Source organism: Vombatus ursinus, unplaced genomic scaffold (assembly GCF_900497805.2).
Source record: "Vombatus ursinus unplaced genomic scaffold, bare-nosed wombat genome assembly UNPS02010193.1, whole genome shotgun sequence".
NCBI classification, from domain to species: domain Eukaryota; kingdom Metazoa; phylum Chordata; class Mammalia; order Diprotodontia; family Vombatidae; genus Vombatus; species Vombatus ursinus.
The window spans coordinates 2,440,711-2,463,377 of NW_020949971.1; the positions used below are offsets into that span (position 1 = coordinate 2,440,711).

General features: G+C 53.1%; 1 protein-coding gene across 6 annotated transcripts in view; it reads right to left on the reverse strand.

Moving 5' to 3' along the window:
• MTUS1 (microtubule associated scaffold protein 1) overlaps positions 1 to 22,667 on the reverse strand; it is a 128,190-nt gene that overhangs the window by 49,854 nt on the left and 55,669 nt on the right. For 5 of the 6 annotated variants that reach the window (XM_027853636.1, XM_027853637.1, XM_027853638.1 and 2 more), the window contains exon 4: positions 5,662 to 5,712. The exons of the other annotated variant lie outside the window; for it this stretch is intronic. In XM_027853636.1, the coding sequence (XP_027709437.1) occupies positions 5,662 to 5,712 (51 nt within the window). The remainder of the gene's footprint in view (positions 1 to 5,661; positions 5,713 to 22,667) is intronic. 6 annotated transcript variants of the gene reach the window in all.

Sequence of the window (22,667 nt, forward strand, 5' to 3'; positions counted from 1 at the left end):
CCCGATCCTTCCGAACGGAGCCGAGACTGCCCGTTCAACCACACCAAAAGGCAAGCCAGGGACACCCCACCCCCAATCCAAAATGAATGTCTTCTTTCACCTGCATGCCTCTGACAAAGAAGGTAAATACCAGCCTTCTCTACCAGAGCAATCCTGAAGGATGGAGGATTTGGAGTCAGCTAGGGGATCTTGGTTTAAAGGAACATGCATCACAGACACACAGAGACACACACAGAGACATACACAGAGACACACACAGAGACACACACACACAGAAGCAGCCTGGTAAAGTGTATGAATATTGGGACTGGCATCAGGAAGCTTGGATTTCAACCCTGCTCTGACGCTCACTAGCCACGTGACTTGGGCAAATCCCTCCCTTCCGTGAGGCTCAGTTTCCCCATCTTTCATACCTGCTCTACCTTTAAATACTCTAAGTTACTATATAAACCTGGGGGTGGGGCTGGCGTACGCAATACACTTCACAGTTTACTCTCTGTCACTAAGAGTTTCTCCATCACTTCCTTAACTCTGGACAGCCAACAAAACCATAAATACTCACCCTGAACATTTACCAGCTGGCTGAGCTGGCTCCAGCATTGCCCTGCAACCCCCTTCAATCTTCTTCAGCTCATCCTCTAAAAATACCCCCTCTGGCCTTCTCCTCATTCCTCCTCCTCCTCCTCCGCCTCCTTCAGCTCATGCCCTTCTCCCTTCCCCTGTCCCATCCACCTTCTCCTGAGCTTCTTACACGGTGGTAAATGCCCCTGCCCTGATGCTGGCAGGGGTCTGAGCCCTTTGGGAATGTTCTCGGCCCCAGAGGCCTCTGCACCAGGAGGTCATGGGCGAGCTTCGGGGACCTCCCTGGTGGTCAGGACGGGCACTGAGTGCCTGGTGAGACCACTCTGGCTGTCCAGACTTAAGGGAGTGATGGAGAGTAAACTGTGGAGCGCATCACGCGTACACCAGCCCCCACTCCCAGGTTTATATAGTCATGTAGGGTATGTAAAGGCCTTTCCTTCCTGCCCCGCTGCGCCATGCTCTAAAATCCTGGGTCTTGTGGCCTTTGAGTACACAGTGAAACGGGCTCTGCCTCCTCCTCTGTCCCCTCTCCGGGTAGCGGCACCTCCTTTTTCCTTTAGGGCAAGAATGTCAATATTGACCTACTCAGTTCCTCCTTCCTCAGCAAGGCCGTTAACCTACTGGTCCCCGGATGAACGCTCGCACCGCTGAGAACTATGGGGCCTCTTCTCACCTGCCCACCACTGCCAAGGCCAAAGTCTAAGAGGGAGGCCCAGGGCCAAGAGCCAGGAGAGTCCTCTGTGGCTGCGGAAGGTGAAATCCCATCCGTCCAGTTCTGTCCTTTGTTAATAGTGATACAAGTGAATGTCAGAGGACAGAGGTGCCAACCCTGAGACAACCCAGAAGGAGGCCGAGCCAGGAAGAGAGGTAGAGGCTCCCTCACAATCTGGTGCCACACTCACGGCACAAACCAAACCCACCCCTACTCACTCAAAGCCCCCGTGTCAGCAGGCCACCCCACCCCCACTCTGTACTTCCCCCTGCAGCAGACTGGGCCTGCTCTTTGGGCCAATGGCGGGCTTGGGCTGAAATGAGTGATGGGGAGGACGCTAAGAATGGGGAAGAAAAAGAGGAAGAAGAAGGGAGGAGGATGAGGAGGAAGAGAAGGGAGGGAGAGGAGGGAGGGGGAGGAGGGGGAAGAGGAGGGGGGAGGAGGCAGGGCAGGGGGGAGGAGGGAGGGGTAGGAGGGGGAAGAGGGGGAGGAGAGGGAGGGGGAGGGGGACAGAGACTGAATGCAGGGCTTTGAAAAGTAAACTCTGAAGCATTCCAGAAACAACTCCTTAGTTGGGCCATTGTGCTTAAATACTGATCCAAGTTAATTTGGTCTGTGGGGACCAAACTCTCTGAATTCCTTATTTTTAAAAATACCTACATCATCCCTCAGAGAAGAGCTGTCTCCTGAATCTTACAGACTTGGAAGAAACCCTTGAAGACGAGGCAGGGAGGTGCCAGGGACAGAGGGCTAGCTCAGGAGTCAGAAGGCCAGGGTTCAAATCCTACTCTACTTAGGGAATACCTGTATTAACAAAGGAAATCCCAAAGCTTCCCTGAGTATTGTTTTCCCCACCTGTAGAACTGGCCTAAATGGCCCCTGGGAGGTTCCTTCCACGTGGAAAACTCCCACCCTCGGACCCTAGCCTAGTCCCCGTGCCCTTGCCATTTTCCAAAGGAGGAAAGTGAGGCCCAGAGAGAGGCTAGGCTCTATTAAGTAAAAGCTGATCTAGAATGACCCTGTAGGATATAAACAGAATGTACTAAGAATGAGACTGAACCAGCCATTTGGAAAACAAAACCTCCCATCTATGGGCAGTGGGACCTTGGCCCTCACCCAGCTTACTCACTGAAGCAGACTTGGGCCACAGGCAGCGTCAGCTGCGGACCCCCCGGCAGCAGCAATCCCCACAAGGCTGAATGCTCTCCAGCACCTTGCATCCTTCCCCTCACCAGCCTGCTGGAGGAGACATCCAGGCAGCCAGCCTGTTCTCCCCTTCCTGAGGCTCCGAGGGGCCACACCTGGCTTCTGACACTGCACGTCTCCCAAACAGTATCCCTGGAAGGCAGATCTCCAAGACGGTGCCAGCCCACAGGGACGCCAGCTTTATTTAGTCGGTGTCGGCCCCAAGCTCAGATGTCAGAAGCCCAAAATACCTGCCCTCGCTGCACCCCAGGCTGTCTGTCCTCGCCACACAGGTTCGGATTCTGCTTAGCTGAAGGACAACTTTTGGAAATTCAGCTCAAAAGGGAACAATCCAAAGATGGGCCGTTAGCGTTCCCTGGGCTAGAACCCACCTCTGGGAAGGAGAGCCCATCGCAAGCAGACGCAGCCTGAAAGCATCCATCCATCCCCTCATTAAGCCAGAGCCCCAGTTTCCAGATGCCCCAAGCCCTGATTCCTTTATTAGACGAGGACACCTTGTGACCAAGTGACCAATGAAAGGCATAAACAAGTGTGAACAGGGCCCAGGCCTTCCTATGAATCAGTCAAAAGCATAAGCTAAGAATGAACAGACCTCAATTAATCAGAGAGGAGTAAAGTCTTCAAGCTACCTGATGAAACAAGATGTTGAAACTGATCAAGATTGGCTGAAAGAATTCGCCACATCTCTGGGCCTAGATTCCAGCAGAAGGGAGTTAGGCTTGCCTTGAGAAGACAGACCCCTTGCCCCTGAAAGGGCAGGGGGATGGAAGCAGTGAGGCCAGAAGGGTGCCACATTCCCCTCTCACCTACTGACCAGAAAACAACAACTCTGTGGGCAGAGTAGAAGAGCCGGACCTCTGACTGGCACCAGTGGTCCCGAAGGAGCAGTGGCCGATGGCATGCCTCTTCCAGCAGCTAAGAGACGCACCACAGACAAAGCAGGCACACCAAGGGAAGGGAGTTTCAGGACTGGATGAGGGTCTCAGCCCACAGACAACTACAAACACACACCCCAGGGGAACTCCATGAGAACTGCACAAGGGGAGAAAAGGGTTTCCAGAAGCCAGGGGCTGCCACTTTATTACGTGCACTCTCTAAGCTGGAGCCCACTCTCCCCAGCGACCAGGGGAGAGCATTTCCCTACCTCCCTGCCCTCAATGGTGTGTATTTCTCTTCTTATGCCATCTTGGTAAACATCCCTTCCTAAAAGCTACTTAAGTCTGGTTGGCAGTCAGTGGGGAGCCCACTGGTGGGGACTCATGAGCAACAGTGTGAGAAAACCACTCCCAACCCATCAGAGTTACTCTAGAATCCTGGGAGAGAAGCAGCAAATGACCCCAGACTCCTGACCTGGAAGTTCCCATGGGGGCTGGGAGAGTGATTTTACAGCTGTCACTGTGGTCTTTGTCTACCAAAGCAAGAGTGAACTTCTCTCTTCACAGAAACACTTATAAAGCCTCCCTTGGTTTCGTTGAAAAGACGGAGAGGGAGAAGCGCTATGGGAAGGATGCCGCATCCCTGTCTGATGTGACTGCTGGGCTGGCTGCTTTTTCTTAGCTGGTTTCCTTTGTTACAAGGAGAGGGCTCATTGGGAGGAGGCGGCTGGGGAGGAAGGGAAAGAGAGAAATTCTGAAGGTCACTGATATTTAAAAGGGCAGCAATAAAACTTTTTTCAAGTTTTATTTTATTTCTAGTTTTCATTTAAATTTTTAAAAAACAGATCCTAGAATACAATTCCTGAGAATCATAGTTTCTCTGCACATCAAGGAAAGGCGACTGTCCTTAAGGGTGTCCCTCCAGGATTGATCATCACCAAGATGCCCTGTCCCACATCTCTTGGCACTGAGGAGGGATTCCTTCTTAATAATGAGTACATACGTACCCAGCCATCACACACAACAATCAAGTCCCCAGTCACACTTTCAAGGACATATCTCCAACTCCCCCTTCCCCATTACATAATCTTATTCAATTCTACACTCCCCAACCATTTTCAAACCTCGCTACCTGCCTCAGGCCCCTCATGCCCTTTCTGCTGGGCTCTCACAAGCCAGCTTTCTCTTTATCTTGTCCAGAGCCAGACCTGGCACTTCCCAACCATGTCTGGACCCCGCTACCATTCACTGACCACCCTCCACCACAGCCCCCAGCCCCATCTCTGTCATTGTGTTCTATTCCCTCATTAGAATGTAACCATGCTTCCTTGTCTCCCTAGAACTTGGCCCAGTGCATGGCTCATCGCAGGCGCTCTATAAATGCACGCTCTCTTCTCTTTCGATTGTACAAAGATGCTAAACCTTAGGGAAGGTCTTCTCTCCCGAGCCCAGCTGGTCAGTCATCTAGCTCACAGGCAGAGGACTTTCAGGCCAGGCCACGTGAGTAACCCAGGATGATCAGACAGAATCTCACAACCGTGCCTTCTAGCAAACTAAGATCAGCCAACACCAGCTGCTAGAAGGGAGCCCCTCCCCCTGCTTCAACTCAGCGCCACAGATGTAAAGCGCCGGCACCTCAAGTCCCAGAGCCTGTGCCCCGGGAGCTTACGTCCTGCCGGGGAGAAGCAGGGATACTCACGTGGGTAAGTGAATACAACGAGACTTTAGCAGGGGGAGGCAAGATAACAATACAGAAGGCGGCACTTGCATCATACTTTGAAGGAAATGGGAGTCTAAGAGGTCCAGGCAAGGAGGGAAAGCCTACCTGGCATGAGGCACAGCCTGTGCAAAGTACCAGAGATGGGAGATGGAAAGCATCACATGGGAAACAAAGAGCCAACCAAAGAGTCTGACCAGAACACGGTTAACTGGAGCTGGGAAATGGACACTCCGTCTGCAGAAAGAGATGGATTGTGAAGGGCTCCAGATGCTTAAATACCAGAAAGAGGAGCCATGTTTTGTCCTAGAGGCAGAGGGGGCACTGGTGCTTCTCAAGAAGAGCACGGCCTCCTGAGCCCTGGGCCCCATCCCTAAGGCAGATGGCAAGGTGAGTCCAATGACAGGCCAGAACAGGATGCCAGGGAGGCCTTGGAAAGTCCTGTGGGCGGGCAAAGATCGCAGCAAATCCAGATCCATTTCACCCACGGATGGACTGGAGGAAGCACCAATAGGCATTTCTCCTCCCAAACAATCCCTGGAATTCAAAACGCAAAAGCGGTCACTCACCTGTGCTAAGCACCGCAACCAGACTGGGGGACACACTTTTCCTCGGCGCACCTGGAAAAACCAAGAAAAACAGGTCAGCTGCGTACTTGCAGACTCTGTATGAGACGCAGCAGCCAAGCACAACCAGGACTGGGGCTCTCCACGGCAGCTGGTGGGATGAGTCTGAGGCTGGGGGGAGAGCATGACCAGGACAGAGGACGGAGGGAGGGCAGTGGGGCAGGGACGCCACGGGGCTCCCCCTCGGCTAAGAGAGACAGCCAGGCTGAGGAAGAGGGCCTACCATCCACTCAACTGCTCCAAATACCTTCCCACCCAGCCCAGCCCCAGCTGAGGGATCCCGGAGCACCTGCCGCCGTCCCTCACCTCCTGCACAGACAAGACGCTCCCTGCGCGTGCACGGAGAGCTGGCAAGGTCAGAAATCCCTTCCAAGCCACGTGCCCTGGTCAGCCAAGAAGAGGAGAGGCTTTGAGGCATCCGCGGCACACCAGGAATCCAAAAATACAGCCAGAGGCCTTGTGTCCAAACAGCGGCACCGCCGTGCTGAAAATGGGCTCGTCAGGGCACAGACAGAGTACTGCCGGAGCCCTCAGAGATCATCTGACGTGCATGTGTGCGTGTGTGTGTGTGTGCATGTGCGTGTACATGTGTGCATGTATGTGCATGTGTGTGTCCTGGACCCCTTGGGCAGTTGTCCAGTGAAGCCTGTGGACGCTCTTCTCAGACAATAACAAACAATTCAAATGAGATCATACATGTAAAAGATATTTTTATTAACCGCTTGCAATACGACTTGCAAAGCACTTTGAGTATATTATTTCATTTGACCTTCACAACAACCCTGGGAGGCAGATGCTGTTATCCCCATTTTACAGTTGAGGAAACTGAGGCTGACAGGTTAAATGACTTGCCCAGGGTCATCCAGTTAGTCTGAGGCTGAATTTGAACTCAGATCATCCTGATGCCAACGCTCTTTTCATTGCACCACCAGCTGCCTCCCTCCTACTGGCGGTATCTACCTCACAGAGGTGTTGTGCAGACCCCAAAGCACGTAAGAAGTGGGGGGCCGGGGGCAGGTAGGTGGCGCAGTGGATAGAGCACCGGCCCTGAAGTCAGGAGGACCTGAGTTCAAATCCGGCCTCAGACCAAACACTTGACACTTACTAGCTGTGTGACCCTGGGCAAGTCACTTAACCCCAATTGCCTAAAAAAAAAAACAAACCACAAAAAGAAATGGGGGGCAGACACGTGGGATTCACAGAGCCCTATTTGCCCTGAAGGCCGCCCTGGAACCGCCAGCTTTTCGCAGGGAGCCCAGGGGCCCTGATGGGGGAGGGGAGGGTCAGGATGGTCAGGACAGGGAGCCAAGGGGCACTGTGGGAGCCAGGCCCACCAGGGCGCACAGCCTCAGGGAGGCCGAGCATTGATCCTCACAGGACCCTCACAGTCCCGCCGTGTTCACCCGGCCTACGCCAACGACTTCCTTCCGACTCCCGGTGGAGGAGACAAAAGCTGCTCCTCCTTCCTCTTCCCTCACCTAGTCACCCCTGACCCCCAGAGGCTCTTGCCTCAGGGGCTGCCGGGGGTCTACAGGGCTCGGCCGGAGAAGACCTCCATTCAGATCCTTGCTGCTGCTGCTTCCTTGACTAAATGACACTCTTGGCCTCAGTTTCCCTGCCTGTAAAATGAGGAGGGCATTCTCCTCCAGCTCCGAGGCCTAGGAGGCAACGAGGCCTTTCCCTTGGCCCTTCCCCGAAGGCCTAGGGCCTGGCTTCTCCTCACACTGACTGCCCTAGGACCCCCCACACTACGAGATGCCCCGCTGATGGATGCCCAGAGAGCAAGGACCCCAAGGGGCTTAAGGCACGAGGGGGGCTGCTTCGTGCCACCCTCCAGCCCCTGCTGCAGACCCTCTACCTTCAGGGAAAGTCTGCCTCAGAGAAGGCTGTTGGGGGGCAGGAGCAGAGAAAGACTGGAAGTGTCTCAGGAGAGGAGAAGTCAAGAAAAGAAGACCTTCAGCCTCTCTGTCCCCGTCCTTCCCTTCACTTGTTCTCAGAGGGAGGAGGACGGGAGCAGACCCTGGAGTGATCCCAGAGGAGGGGAGATTTTGGGGGCCCCTCCTCTGGGGCTCGGAGGCTTAGTACGAGGCTGTGGCCCTGAGGGGTTAAAGTCCCTGCCCAGGGTCAGCAGCCAGCCTGGGGCACAGGGAGACGGTGATCTCCCAGCCTCAGCTCGGCTCTGTCCTCCACGCCCCGTGGCTCTAGTCTCCTCAACGTCAAAATGAGGGGAAATGCCACGTGATGAGGAGTGAAGGAGGCAGGCAGGCACACACGTGCACACACATGCATATGTGTAACGTGTGCACACATATACAAACACAATTGTACACGTATGTCTATACATGTGCGCACACATATGTGAACATCTACATGTGTGTAAAGTCACACCAAGCCACACGGCTTTCTAGGGTCCCTCCAGCTCCCCCTGAGCAGTGCAATTAAGAGGACGTGGCTCAGGGCAGGGCCAGTGGGCAATGGAGGGCCCAGCCCATTTCACAGGCTCCTCCTGCCTTCTGGTTGACCCCCAGTACATGACAGGTAGAATGGACAACCTCATAACAGTCACAAGGGGCCCCTGCTATAGGTGTCTATCCAACCTTTTATCTCGTTTGGTCTAATTATGGGGGGAGGGATAAAAAAATCAAAGTAATAATTTAAAAGGAAGAGGAAAGAGAATAAATGCTAGCATTTATCGGGGTGGTGGCAGACATGACGAGACTCTTTCCCATTGGCTGGACGGAGGCATTTTCCACGCTGCCTGCCATCAGACACTAAACGTAAATGACTATCCCTGGAAGCCGCGGCTGCCCAGGGCATCTATGTGCAGAGAAGCCAGCACAAAGTAGGGCAAGCTCTCCAGCCCGAGGAATCCCGCGCCTGGCGTCAAGACCATCTGCGGGCAGTCAGGAGGCCCAGCTCCTGGTGCTGGTGTGACCCTGGGGGCCTGCCCCTCCTGTGTGGGATGAAGGGTGGGCCCAGGCGGGCTCAGGCAGACCTGCTCCATGGCCTCTGGCTTTCTAACAGGGCACGTGAGTGAGGAGCCCGGCCCTGTTCCTGGCTCAGCTCCTCCAGGCCGAGACAGAAAAAGGGGGGCTTCTGCAGGACAGTGCCCCGTGCCCCCCAGCCTCACGCTGCCTCAAGCCCTGGATACCAAACCTCTCCCTGCTGGGGGACCGAGCAGAGACCTCAGTAATGACAAATGAGACGAGCGGATGGCTCACCTCATCCCTCCAAGAGAGCCTCACGATAGCCGGAGGAGGCAGGGCTAGCACTACCCCCATTTTATAGGCCGCCACTGAGGCAGGCAAAGATTAAGGGACGTGAACACTGTCACACAGCCAGGGTCTGAAGTGAGATTTGAACCCGGGCCAACTCCAAGTCCAGAGCAAACCAGCAATCACCTCTGACTGTCTACACCCGCCCAGCAGAGATGCCGGTTCAAATCCAGGCCCTGCCATGGAGTGACTCCATCTATGTGACCTCCAGGAAGACATCACCTCTCTCCTTGGGCCTCAGTTTCCTCATCTGTGAAATGGGAGAGTGAGACTTCATGGTCTCTGGGTCCCTTCCGGCTCTTCCAGCTTTTCTAACCCTGGTAGCTGGTGCGCCTTTCCTCCTCAGATTACCTGGGATTTACTCATCGGCACTCATGGGATCAAAGACGTAAAGCTGGAGGGGACCCGACAGGTCAAGGAGTCTGGCCTCCTCATTGTACAGATGAAGGAACTGAGGCAGGGAGCTGGTTACGTGACTTGCTCAGGTTCACACAGCTAGCAAGTGTCTGAGGCAGGATTTGTACCCGGGGCTTGGTGACTCCGCCTCTGGCGCACCGTAGAGTTGAAGCTTCTGGAGGGCAGGGCCTCTCTGTCCTCATCCTCACAGCCTCAGTGCCCTGCTCAGACTGAGCTCATAATAACGGTTTGCTGACCTTCAAGTGGAGGCCCACCAAGAGGAGAGGCCAGCACAGAAGGAGGGACTGAGCGGAGCAGGGAGCAAAGGGCCTCCTCCTCCCAGAGGCGATGCCCGGCGGGTGGGAGCAGCAGGGAGGTGGGCTCCAGAAACGAGAAGCCAAGGCACACGCACACGGCAAGACCCGCACCCAGACCTGAACAGGGACCCCCATACTCGGGAGACCTCTGCAAAGGAGACAAGTACATGCCCGGTGAGAGCGAAGGCAGGAGGCCAGCCAGGCCCGCCCAGACCAGAGCCCTGGTGGTGATGGAGTACTGACCCCAATGAACAATGGTAGCATTTATACAGATCTTTAAGGGGTGCTAAGCACTTTACAAACACCACCTCAGTCGAGGCTCACAACAACCCTGGGAGGGAAGGGCTGTCTCCACATTATTCCCCCATATCACAGATGAGCAAACTGAGGCCAACAGAGGTAAAGTGACTTGCCCAGGGTCACACAGCTAGTTACGTCTGGACTCCAAGTCCAACCCCTATCCACAGCGCCACCTAGTGGTCACAAGCAATACCATCTGTAGAGCCTGAGGAAAGAAGCCCTAGTCCCAAAACACATGGTCTGAGCAGCATCTCGCATCCATCTATTTATCTGTCCATTGCCTGCTACACAAAATATGTAGTCTAGAATGGGCAAGACCACTACAAGGGAGGCTATCTGGTGACCCCTTCACTGAAAGGCCTCAGGCCTAGTCCTATTCTGGGTTTTATGCCAGGTTAAATAAAACTGGTCTCATAGCTGACATCCTACTACTGCCCTGGATACCTGTAGAGGATTGGGAATCTGGCACACAGTAGGCACTCAATGATTGCTTCAGCCAGTAAACGCAATGCCGTACCAAGTAGGCCTTAGTGAATGGACTGTATCCAAGGGAAATCCCGGAGAAGAACACAGCCCATGGAGGTCATTACTTAGAGAGAGGGTCCCACGGTCGGTGAACCTTGTTCATTGTATTGGGGGCCAGCTCCCAGCTGACACGGGGAATGGAACATGTCTTTGATCGATCCATCCCCAAGGCCCAGATTCCCCTCGAACCATCACCTACACCTGCTGAAATCCTGGTCGTCCTTCAAGGCCAACTCCAATCTACCCCGAATGCTTGCTGAGCTAAAAGTCTATTCTCCATGTCCTCTGAATTCAGAGACCGCTGTTGGCGGCAGTCCTGTGCAGGGTTCCCTTCCACTGGACATGTGGCCTCTGCTCCCATCTCCTCTCCACCCCCAACAAGATGGCAGCTCCCATGGGCAGCACTGGGCCTCGTCTGAGTATCTCTCATTGTCCAGCACAGGGCTTTCTTCCTCCTAGGTTCCAGATCCGTCTTGTAAAAGGATTGTGTCCCACTACTGGCCGTGTACCCCAAGGAGATCAGAGACAGAAAGGTCCCCCCTGTATAAACACTCCTATCAGTAGGTTTGGGATAACAAAAATGCAAACAACTGGAACACCCACTGAATGGGGAATGGACGAATGAGCTCCTGTGTGAGAACACAATGGAAAATCGCTGTTTGGTAAGAAATGACCATCGAGGAATTCCAAGAACCATGGGAGACCTGTGTGGGGGAAGGGAGCTGGGATGGAGCGCTCCCCATTGGGCTGGGCATGGGTCCTGTGGCTCTGTGGGCAGGGACGTGTGCTCTGGCCCCCTGCCCCAGGACACGTATGGCTGGAGGCTCTTGGGTGATGCTTGACCACCCACATAACCGGGGCCTGAGTGGCATAAAGACACAAAGAGAGGGCCCTCGTGTGTTCTTTCAAGGTGGCTTCTGCTTTGGGGCTGGCTCTCCCTCTGACTTCTGGCAAGGGGGTGGGGAAGGGAGGGGATTTCTCCCACCCCTCTCTCCCTTAGCCCCAGCAGCTACAGCGGCTACACAGGTACAGTCAGCAAAAACACAGGCTTGTCTAGGTGAGCCTGAGCCTGGGCCTCAAGCCCCAGGCTGCCCTTGGGGGAAACTGCTGGGAGGCATGTGAAGCTGAGGGGTCAGTGCCCAAGCAAACTTTCCAGGAGCTCTGGCCTTGTGACTACCCAGACATGTAGGAGTGCTCCCAACCCCCTGGGAGAATGCTCCCCCCCAGGAGAGTGCCCACCCATCCAGCAAGCCCACCCAGTGGTCCACGGTTTAAGTGATTGCCCAGGAGCACTTGGGAGTGTTTTGCGCTTCAAGCACAGCTTTTGTGAGGGAGGAAGTAAATCTTCTGCCTCCAGCACTGGGCACCTACCCAGAAGGGACCCCCTTCACCCCTTGAAGAGGAGACCCTACCACAAGCCGTCCCTCAGTTTTATAAAAATGTTCCCCAGGAATGCGGGGCCCGTGTGCCCGAAGGGGACAAAGGCCCGATTCCCTCTTTTGTGGGGGGTCAGTTTCCCCCAGTTGTACTAAGGACCTGAGCCCTTAATGGGAGGGGCAGCCCCCGAGCTGCAAGTAACAAATTGAGGCAAAGGAAAGCAAAGGAAGTGGACACAGAGACAAAGCAGGCTAACGGACAGAAGGCTGGAACTCAGAAGCAACGGCAGCCAGGTGAGCACGGCAGATGGGAGTGAGGGCTCTCCACAGGGGCCAGGGACGGACACAAGGCACAATCGCAGGAGAAGAGGCCCTGGTTCTGCAGTCCAAAGACCTGGGTTCAAGTCCCACCTTTAACACCCAGACTACCCAGGCAACCTCTTCACCTCCCTTAGCTTCCTCAGCTAGAAAACCAGGGCTTGGCCCCATGCCCTCCAAGGTCCCCCCTACATTCAGAGCTATTGTTTTCCTTAAAGGCAGCTGGGGGGGCAGCGGCCAGATTATTGAGCCTGCAGATGGGAAGGTCTGAGTTCAAATCTAGCCTCAGATGCCCAGCGTGCCTTTACAAAAAGGAATCAGACAGAAGAAGAAATGGGGAAACTGATCCCCAGGGACAAGCTGCTGTGCTTGCTGAGGGCCAAGGAGCCCTACCAAGGCCATTCTCTAAACCCTCGGGGGCTCAGCGAGGGACTGGTGATGCCAGCACTTCCTGGCCACATGACTTTCAGCCTCTGAGGCAGCCCAAGCCTCAGTTTGCCCATCTGTAAAAAGATGACAACCGTACCTCTGGCACCTTGCTCACAGGGTGGCTGGGAGTATTAAGCAACACACTGTTAGTTAGAGTGGCTTGTGAACCTTAAAACCACACTTGGGCTAGTAATGGTGTCCCTAACAATCCCTGAACACTTCCAAATCCTTCTCCTATGCTGGGACCGTTATCCCAGGTGACCTAGCAGCACATTTTTTTTATTAAATAACTGAAAAGCATTTTACTTAAGAGCCAAGAAATCTGCAAGCAGATGGATTCCTTGTTGTGCAACAAAGAGCTATCTGAACCCAAAGAGTGGGCTGCGAATGCCTGGTTCTCCAAAAGTCCACAGCGGGTCTGAGAAACACTGAGAAAAGCTGACTGTCTGTGTCACACATGCACGCGCGCACACACACACACACACACACACACACACACACACACACCCTCGACACCGCCCCTTCCAGGGCTGCTGCAAAGCCAGCCTTCCCTCCATCTCTTCTGTTTGTAGGTAGGCTCACCGGTTTGTTACCCTTGGATCCGACCATTATACACCCAGCACAGATGCCCGGCTCCATCCAGTGCCAAAGCAGGGAAAATGCCCTACTGAAATCCAGGCACATGAAGCACCTGCTCCAGCTGAGGGAAGGAGGCTCCTGCCACTGCCCGGCCCTCCCCACACCCCCTCCTCACTTGCTCTCCAGCTCCCCAGGGCTCCTGGGCATCTCCTTAGAGCATCCAGGCTCCCCAGGCTCAGGTGGCTGCTGCTCTGCACCAGCCGGCTGGCTAGCTCTCCCTGACCTGGTCCTGAAGGCTGCAGCTAAGGGGCGCACACAACAAAGGCTCGAGCTGACTCCGCGAGAAAGCCCCTAGCCCCTCCTCTGCTCAGCGCGCTTTGGAGCCACTCGGGAGCAGAGAGGATTCTCCATCAGCATCGGCAGAAATGGCCCCATCTCATGGTTTATCATCTCAGGCATGAGAAGGAGTGTGATCTGGGGTGTCCGTCTGTCTGCCTCTCACACACACCCGTACACACACACACACACACACACACACACACACACACTCACACACACACACACACTCACACACACCATTTCTAACGATATTCTAAAGGTACACCCTTTTCTCTCCCCCCACCCCCCACATAATTACACACAGAACTTATCTACCCTCTGCTCCCTCAGGATTTAAAGCCCAGCGGACACCCCCTTTGGCCGGGCAGCCCCGGGTTCCCGCTGAATTCCACGGGCTCGAGATCTCCTTGACCTCTAGATCAAGGGGCCCTGCCCATGCCAGGATGCCCAGCTCAAACTTCACAGGACTCCGTCCCTCCAAAAGCCTAGCTGCACCTCACCTGGAGCGTGCCCCCCCCCTCGCTGGCCCCGGGACCACACCGACTTAACCCTTAAAGCACCCTCAGAAAACCCACCGGCCCCGGCCAGAACAAGCCCCCCAGAAAACCAAAGCCGGAGGCGGCCACCTACTTCTTCTCCCCGCGCAGGCGGCTAACAAAGGAGCCAGACACAGGCTGTAGGAGCCCACCAGCAGCAAGGTCAGCAAGGTGACATCGCAGTGTCGTTGAGACCCGGCCGGAGGCGTCAGGGTAGAATTGATGAAGCCCCGGGAAGAAGCCTCGGTCTCTGTGCAGCTGCGGAATCCTCCGGGTCCGCTCATTTAAAAGGATCAGAGCCGGCTCAAGCCCCGCGAGCTGCAGCCATGTTCCCTCGCTCCTGCCCCTTCTGCTGGCTCTGAGTGAATTAGGAGGTGGGGTGGGGGGCGCATCTGTCAGCTTGCTCTGAGGTGTGCGGGGTCACACAGCGGGAAGGCAGAGCAGTAGCACCAGGGCTGGGGATGCTGAGCCCGCCGAGAGCATCTCACCACCAGCGGCTTGGAGAGCCAGGGGGAAACCCCGGGGGGGAGGCACCGACCCACACACAAAGCGCCCCGCAAACTCCTGTGGAGCTCCGGTGAGCTCAGCACGGAGACAGGGTGGCCAAGTCAACATGGCTGGCAGCTTCTCCAGGAGGAAGGCTCCCAAAGACCCAGTCCCACGGTCGGAGCCTGCTGCCTAATGTCAGGGCACCCAGAGCGCCCACCAGGCTCCCCCCTGCAGCCTGGGGGCGCGGGGCAGGGCCTAGAGCCACCACGCACCGAATATCAAGGCTTCTTAGCGGAACGAGGATTTGTTGTATTTAATTCACACACACACACACACACACACACACACACACACACACACACACGACGACGACGACGACTCATCCTATACTGTATCTTATATCATCACAGATTCAACTACACCCCAGGGGAAGCATCCTCAAGGAGACACACTCAATGACATTCCATTTTAACCCCTCCCTTCACTCCCTGATGTGCCTCTTGAAGAGAAAACCACACAGTCTTCAAGATACTAAGGTCCAAATTCAATGACTGGGGGGAGGGAGTAAATTCAATCGAATTCAACTCAACCAGCATTTATTACACATCTATATACAAGTTCTCATAAAGATCTAAGACAGAACAGACTACAACAGGAGCATTTCATTCAAATGGCATCTCTCCAGGGATTGATCAAATACAATCAAATCAGCAGATATTCCTCAAATGGATCAGAATCTTCTTCAAAGCTCCACTCCCCAAGCATCCAGCCTGCAGCCCATCTAGACTGTTAACCTGCTAGGATCCCTAGCATCATTCAAACACAGATCCGGTGCCCCTGGATGAATAAAGCCTTTCCCTCCACACACTTAATTTCCTTGTGTACCTCTCCTCTCTCCCACCTCCCATCTTCCCCTCCGCAAAGAACTGTTTCATTTTCATCTTCCTTTCCCCACGAAGGATCGATTCACACCAGGAATGCAAAATTGGAAAAATATGAGCATAATGGATCATATTAATAATTAAATCAGAGTCACATGATTCTTTCAAAATACTTTACCTTATGGAAGGAATGGAGGGATAATGTAACAGATGCACAAGCAAATAAAAACAGAAAAAGCTTGGACGACATGCAACACCCATTGCTGCTATGAAAAAAAAAATACTAAGTAGCACAGGCATACATAAACGTTTCTTTAACATGTGAAGTAATATCTAACTAAAACCAAGAGCTATAAACTAGAGGGCTTCCATTAAAACTTGGGTAAAGCACGGATATTAATTATCACTACTATAAGTTAACATAGTACAAGAACTGTTAGCTATTAACAAAATTAAATTTCAGAAATAAACAGAGGCAAAGTGGAAACTTATGCTCCATTTTGTAGATGATTTCATGATTTTAAACCCTATAGAGTCAAATAAAACATTCACTTCAGTCACGTCCAACTCTTCATGACCCCATTTGGGGTTTTCCTGGCAGAGATACTAAAGTGCTTTGCCATTTCCTTCTCCAGCTCATTGGACAGATGAGGAAACTGAGGCAAACAGGGTTAAGTGACTTGTTCAGGGTCACACAGCTAATAAGTGGCTGAGGTCATATTTGAACTTAGGTCTTCCTGACTCCAGGCCCAGTGCTCTATCCACTGTACCACCTAGCTGCTTGATAAAATATTACCTGAAACAATAACTTCAACAAAGGAGAAGGATATAAAATAAATCCATGCAAATCACCAGCCTTTCTAAGTATTACCAGCAAAACCCAATAGAAAGAAATGGAAAAACAAACTTCATTCAAAATAAGTAAAGAATGTATAAAATACTTAGGAATCCACCTATCAAGACATACACAAGAAATCTATGAATATGACTATAAAACACTTTACAAAAATAAAGATAGACCTAAGTAAGTAGATTGATATTAATTGTACATGGTCAGTCTGTGACAATATAATAAAAAAAAAGACAATACTACCTAAATTATTTTATTTCTTCAGTGCCATGCCAATCAATGGATTACTTTAGAGCTAAGTGAAAACAAGAAAACTAATCTTCAGAAACAAAATGTCAAGGTTCTCAAGGGAAGTAATGGGGGAAAGGCAAGAAAGCATCTAGCAGTACCAGATCTCAAAATTATATGAAAAAGCAGTATCAAACTTAGCCGATTTATTGGCTAAAAAACAGAAACGTTCAACAGCGGAACAGATTAGTGTAAAAAATAGAGGGGGCAAAGGAGTATAATAGCCCAGGGCTGGATAAACCCGAAGACTTCAGCTCTTAGGATTCACTATCCAACAAGACTGTTGGGAAACAGCCTGGCTGCCCACTATATGTCACATTACACTTCAAAGGGACCCATGGCCTCGATGGAAAAGGCCCCATCAGAAGAAAAATGGGAAGGACAGAAGAGAAAATGCTTTTTGCTGCAGTACACATGGGAAGACCTCACGACCAAATACGGGATGAAGAGGGGCAGAGACGAGATAACAGGTCATTTTGACTGCACAAAATGGAATAGGTTTTGCACAATAAAACCAATACTGTTAAATTAAAAGTGAAACCGTTAACTGGGAGAACTCTTTGCAGATAAAGGTCTCATATTCAAGACATACAAGGAGCAGAGCTGAATACAGGGTGTCCCAAAAGTCTTTGTGCGTTTTTAAGCTTAAAACTGTGCTAAGGCTTTCAGGACACCCTATACAAGAATGACAGCCATTCCCCAATGAGTCAATCATCAAACAGGTAAACAGGTAGTTAGTTCTCAAAGGAAGAAATCAAAGGAATCAACAGCTATATAAAAAGATCCTCCAAATCACCATTAATGAGAGAGATGCAAATTAAAATAATTCTGAGGTTCCATTTCGTACTTATCAGATTAGTAGAGGTGACAAAAAGGGAAAAATAACATTTGCTGGAGGGGCTGCTGGAAAACAAGTGCACTGGTACATAGTTGGTGGAGCTGTGAATTAGTCTAGCCATTTTGGAAAACATTGTTGTAACTATGCCCAAAAGCCACTGAACTTTTGACCCGGCAAGACTTTTACTAGGCCTACGTTTCCCCAAAGAGATCAGAACAATGGGAAAGACCTGCACATGCACAAACATTGATAGCGGCTCCTTTTTTTTTTTTTTTTTTTTTTACTGGATAATGGATAAACATGTTATGTCTTTGGCCTTTCTTTGTATCCCCATTGTTTAGCACAGTGCTTGGCACATAGGAGGCACTTGATAAATGCATGTTGATTGATGAATGTAATGGGTATTATTAAGTCATAAGAAATGGGTGGTTTTTAGCGTTGCAAAAATGAAAGACAAAAAGGGTCACTGAAACAATTTTTTAAAATTACAGGGCCGGGCAGCTAGGTGGCGCGGTGGATAGAGCACCAGCCCTGGAGTTGGGAGGACCTGAGTTCAAATCCAGCCTCAGACCAAACACTTGACATTTACAAGCTGTGTGACCCTGGGCAAGTCACTTAACCCCAATTGCCCAAAAAAAAAAATACAGGGTGGAACAGAAAGAAGCTCAGAGAGAAGGACAAACAGGGCAGCTTAGAAAACAACCTGTTGGATGCATCATAAAAAAAATTTTTTTTTCATAAAAAAATTTTTTTAAAGCAAATCAAAGACGATAGTCATGATTTTTTTTTCTGCCTTTTTTCTACCTACTTTGTATATGCATATAGGTTTTCTTTTGGGGGGGGGAGGTGTTAAACTCAGAATAAACAATTTAAAACAAAAACTGCCTGTTAAGTTGAATAGCGATCATTTTTGAGGCAGCCTGACACAGAGGCTGGGGAGCCGGCTTCAAGCTGGCAGGACCAGGGTTCCAATCTCGCCTCTGACACACAGTGACTGTCTGACCTTTCAGTAGTCCCGTAGTTGTGTGTGTGTGTGTGTTTTCAGTCATTTCACAGTGTGCCTAGGGGATGACGGCACTCGGAGAGGATCCAGATTAGCCTAAGCCCAGGACATGAGCATTTATCTTACTTTGCACCTTCTGGCCTTGCTCACGCCCCCGCTGAGGTGCTCCCCTAGGCTGCAGGAAGGATAAATCAGTCTTCCTGTCCAAACCCCAGTACCTTTTAAACATTCCCTGCCCAGGGGATGCCACACAGGCGCACACTCCCCTAAATGCACGCTCACTCCAGCACCTTCTAGAAGGAGGCCTGATGGTCTGGAAGCAATGTCAGATCTTCCTGCTGAAAGGCAATTATTCTGAGAACGTCTTAGAAATTGTGTGCATTTGTCTTCTAAATAAAACATGTCTACGAAGGCCAGAGAAATAAGAACATCTATCATTTGGAAGACATTAAAGACGTTTCCCAAAGCCAGATAGCATCGGACCCAAGGGAAGGCTGCCCGGCAGGCAGTCCCCAGCCCAGGGCTCTTCAAGCTCAAGCTCCCCAGGCTCACAGGAGCCTAGAGCTACAGCAGCCACTTTGATCATGCTCCTTGTTTTACAGAGGGGGAAACCGAGGCTCATGGAGGAGTGATTCACGGAAGCTTGTCCAGGGACTAAATGCCAGTGCTAGGCCTGGAAGCCGCACTTGCTGACCCGAGTTTGATGCTCGAACCCTGAGGCTGCTTCGGGCCGAGGTTACATCTGAAAAGAACTGTTTGACAAGTTTGGGGAGGAAGGCTGGGAGGAGAGCGAAGGGGCAGAGGATGCTCTGGGTGGAGAGCAGGCCTGTGGGACGTGGATTGTATGTCCAGGGCCCTGTGACCCCAACACACTTTCCACTGCTGGAAGGCTCAGGAACCACAAGAAAGAAGGTTTGTCAATGAGCCTCCTCAAAGGTGTCCCCGAGCCTCAGTTTCCTCTGCTGTAAAATGAGGGGCCCCAAGGTCCACTCCCAGCTCTAAGGCTGGGGGCCCAAGACAAGACCAGCATCGCTAACCACAAATGCTGTTAGGTTTAAATGGATTTTTTTAACATTTCCCCCAGTTTCCAAGCGCTTGTTTCCTCTCCCTCCCACTGCTGTCCTAAAGCCTTCATCCAATACATAACCAAACAGCATCGCTCTTCGGTCAGGACTGAAACAAGCAGGTGCCATTGCTGGGTGGGGGCGGGCCCTGCCACCAGGGGGCACTAGACCACTAACGGCTGCCACCGGGCCTATGGAGCTGCCTCCCGCCTGCCATGAACCTGGGCTACCTGCTCACTGGCCTTTGGGGCAGATTTCATGGCTAAAGCTCATTTGGAAGCGGTGCTGAACCAGGGCCCCTCTGCTCTATGCGACATCCCCCTCCAGACAGGCCCGAGCCTCTCCTCGGCCACAATGCCCCGACCCCTCCCATTGGACCCCTCTGGCCTCCAGCCTAGGCTCCTCTCCCTGTTCCCCAACCTTAGTCACGAGCAGGCCTCCATAGGGCCTACCAAGCACTCTGCGAGCTCTTCCTCTATCCCCTCCTCCTGGGAGATGGCGCCTCCCACTCTGGCATGAGGAGGCTAAAGGAGGGGAAAAGGCAGGGCCTGGGAGGAGGCGGGCAGGAGGAGAGGGAGGGCAGCCAAAGGCAAAGGTGATTGGTCATTTCCTGGAGTTGCTTCTGGGCATCAGAGATGCGCTAGCAATCTGTCAAGAGAGGACATTGTCCATCCCCACCAAGAAATCAGCTAAAAGCCCCGGAAGCCAGCCAAGGGCAGCCCCGCTGAATCCGTGTAATGTAAACAAGGAGGGCGAAAGGTCCGCTATGCCTCCCCCCAGGATTTCTGGTCCTGTTCTGAACCACACGGCTGGAGGCTGCTCCCCCCCCAGCAGGCAGGCTCCTGTTTCTAGGGGCAGCCCCAAGATTCAGCAAGCACAGAGGTTAGCCAGGGTTTTCCAGCTCCCACGTATGTGACAGGGCCTGGGGAGGGCTGCCAAGTACACCGTCCCTTCCTTCAGTCCCAACGATGCGGGTGGGTATCTGTCACACGCTGGGTAAACAGGGATTCGCCCCATCGGGTCAATCCCTGCCCCGTTTTGTTTGAAAGAGAATGCAGCCAACCTCGCTGCCCCCTCCGCGGGCCAAACCCCAGCCTCACTTAGGCCCGAGTCCTCCAGTCTACCCCCTCCCTCGCTCCTTCCCTTCTCCTTCCTCCTGGGCTGCCAATGGCTCGCCTGCCCACCAGCTCCCGGTCCTCGGGCCCTCCTTTCACAAACGCCTGAGGACCCGAGGGACAGTCACGTTCCGTCAAGGCCCCCACCAGACCAGGCTGGGGTCGGGAAGGTGCGGCAGTGACAGCGGCGGCGGAGCCTCCTCTGGGTCCAGACATCCCCTGCTCCCCGCGCCCGGCCGCCCGGCCGCCCTGGCCAGGAGGAGAGCCTGCTGGGTCCTGCTCAGGGCTGGCCTGGCCTGCACCGTCTACAAGGCACACAAACCCAGAGCCCCAGGCGGGGCCTTCCCATCCCAGCACCACTCCTCCTTTTGTGAATCTCAGCCTTCTTCCCCCAGTCAGAAGGCATGTGTGCTCCCCGAGGACGGGGTTCGTGCCTCCTCCAAGTGCCTTGTGCCCAGTCACCATTCACTGATGATCCCCCTGCCGCGTGCCATCCACAGAGCCTCTCTCCATGTTTGCTGGTGACAGTTATTCAAACCACCTTCTCCGTGAGTCACGGCCTCTTTCCCCAACCTGTTGGGCAGGGCTGGGAGGGCGGAGCTGCCTTCCCAGGGTGGCGTGGCTCGACAAGCCGGGGAGCTGCCTCCATGCTCAGAGACGCGTTCATGGCCTTGTCTCTGCACGCACCGCGGGTCTATGAGCCGTGGCCCAGCGTTCGGGTCTGTCAGAAAGCAGTCTGGAACCCAGCTCCCTAGCTGTGACTTCCACCCGCTGCCCTGGCCCCTGGCGAGCGGACGGCCAAGCCACCTCCTCCAAGATGAGCAGCACGTCCACCCACTTCACCTCCACCTCCTCCATGGTGTGGTCATGGCCACTAGCCACCAAGGGCACGGCATGTACCACACACAATAAGTGCCCTTGGAAACTGAGGTCAACCTTGACGAAGCCCCACCAACAAAACCAGCCTGACCCACGCAACCACGCCCCACTGTGAAGGTGCCCAGCCACGCCTCACCGATTGGGTTTTGGACCCGAGCAGACCCTGCCAGTGCCTTCCCCCAGCGGGCCTGCCTTTCAGGTTTCTAGAGGACCATCTGAAGGGCAGGCACATGGCTTTGGGACGGGAGTGAAAGGAGGGGAGGGATCATTACTGGTGACGAGCTGCAGGACATCGCACATGGAACCAAATGGCAGCTGGGGCGGCCCCAGAGGGGAGCTCTGGATCCCAAGATCGTGGCCACCCCTGCTTTTCTGCCATTTCCTTGTCCGAGGCAGAAGCTCCAAAGAGAAGAGACGATTAGCAACCGCAACAGGGAAAGACTTCTTGCAGAAACAGTCGTGCCCGCTTAGCCCTAAAGTCTGTTCCCAAGTCGGAGAATTCATGAACTGAAGTGCATTTCCCGGCACATGGAGCGGCTTGTCGGAGAAAGAGGAGAAGGGTCCACACAGTTATCAGACAGCAGGGGCATGGGGGTCACTAGTCTGTGCATAAGGATCCGTACAGGCCACTGGCAACTCGGTTTTAGAGATGACAGTATCTGTCTTGTTGCAGTTTTATTTCACCAAATGTTTCCCAATTAAATTTAATCTGGTTCAGGCCCTAGGGCATGTTGTGGGCCCTGTGTCCAGCACCTCTATTATACAGTAACCTGCCTGGACAACAAAGTCAGCACTGGGACTGTGCAGGACCAAGGGGAAAGGGAGTCTAAATCACGAGGTGGCAGCGTCAGGGGCTGTTTCTGGAAAAAAAGACTGAACAGAAGGCCAGGAAGTCGCCCCCATTAGAAGCCACGCCAAGGTGTCTTTTTGAGAGGGGGAGGTGAGCTGACATACATCTGCTTACAGTCTCCCGTGTCTTCCGCCTGGAAGGCTGTCCTGTGTCCAACATGCACTTGGTAACTGGAGTGCTCGTATGAGATCCGAGGACCTCTTTTTACCACAAACGCTCGTGAACCAACTAACAGGTGTTTTTGGCGTCATTGAAGGTTTTCAAGTGGATGGTCACTTGGAAGATTGCTGTTCATGTTGAAT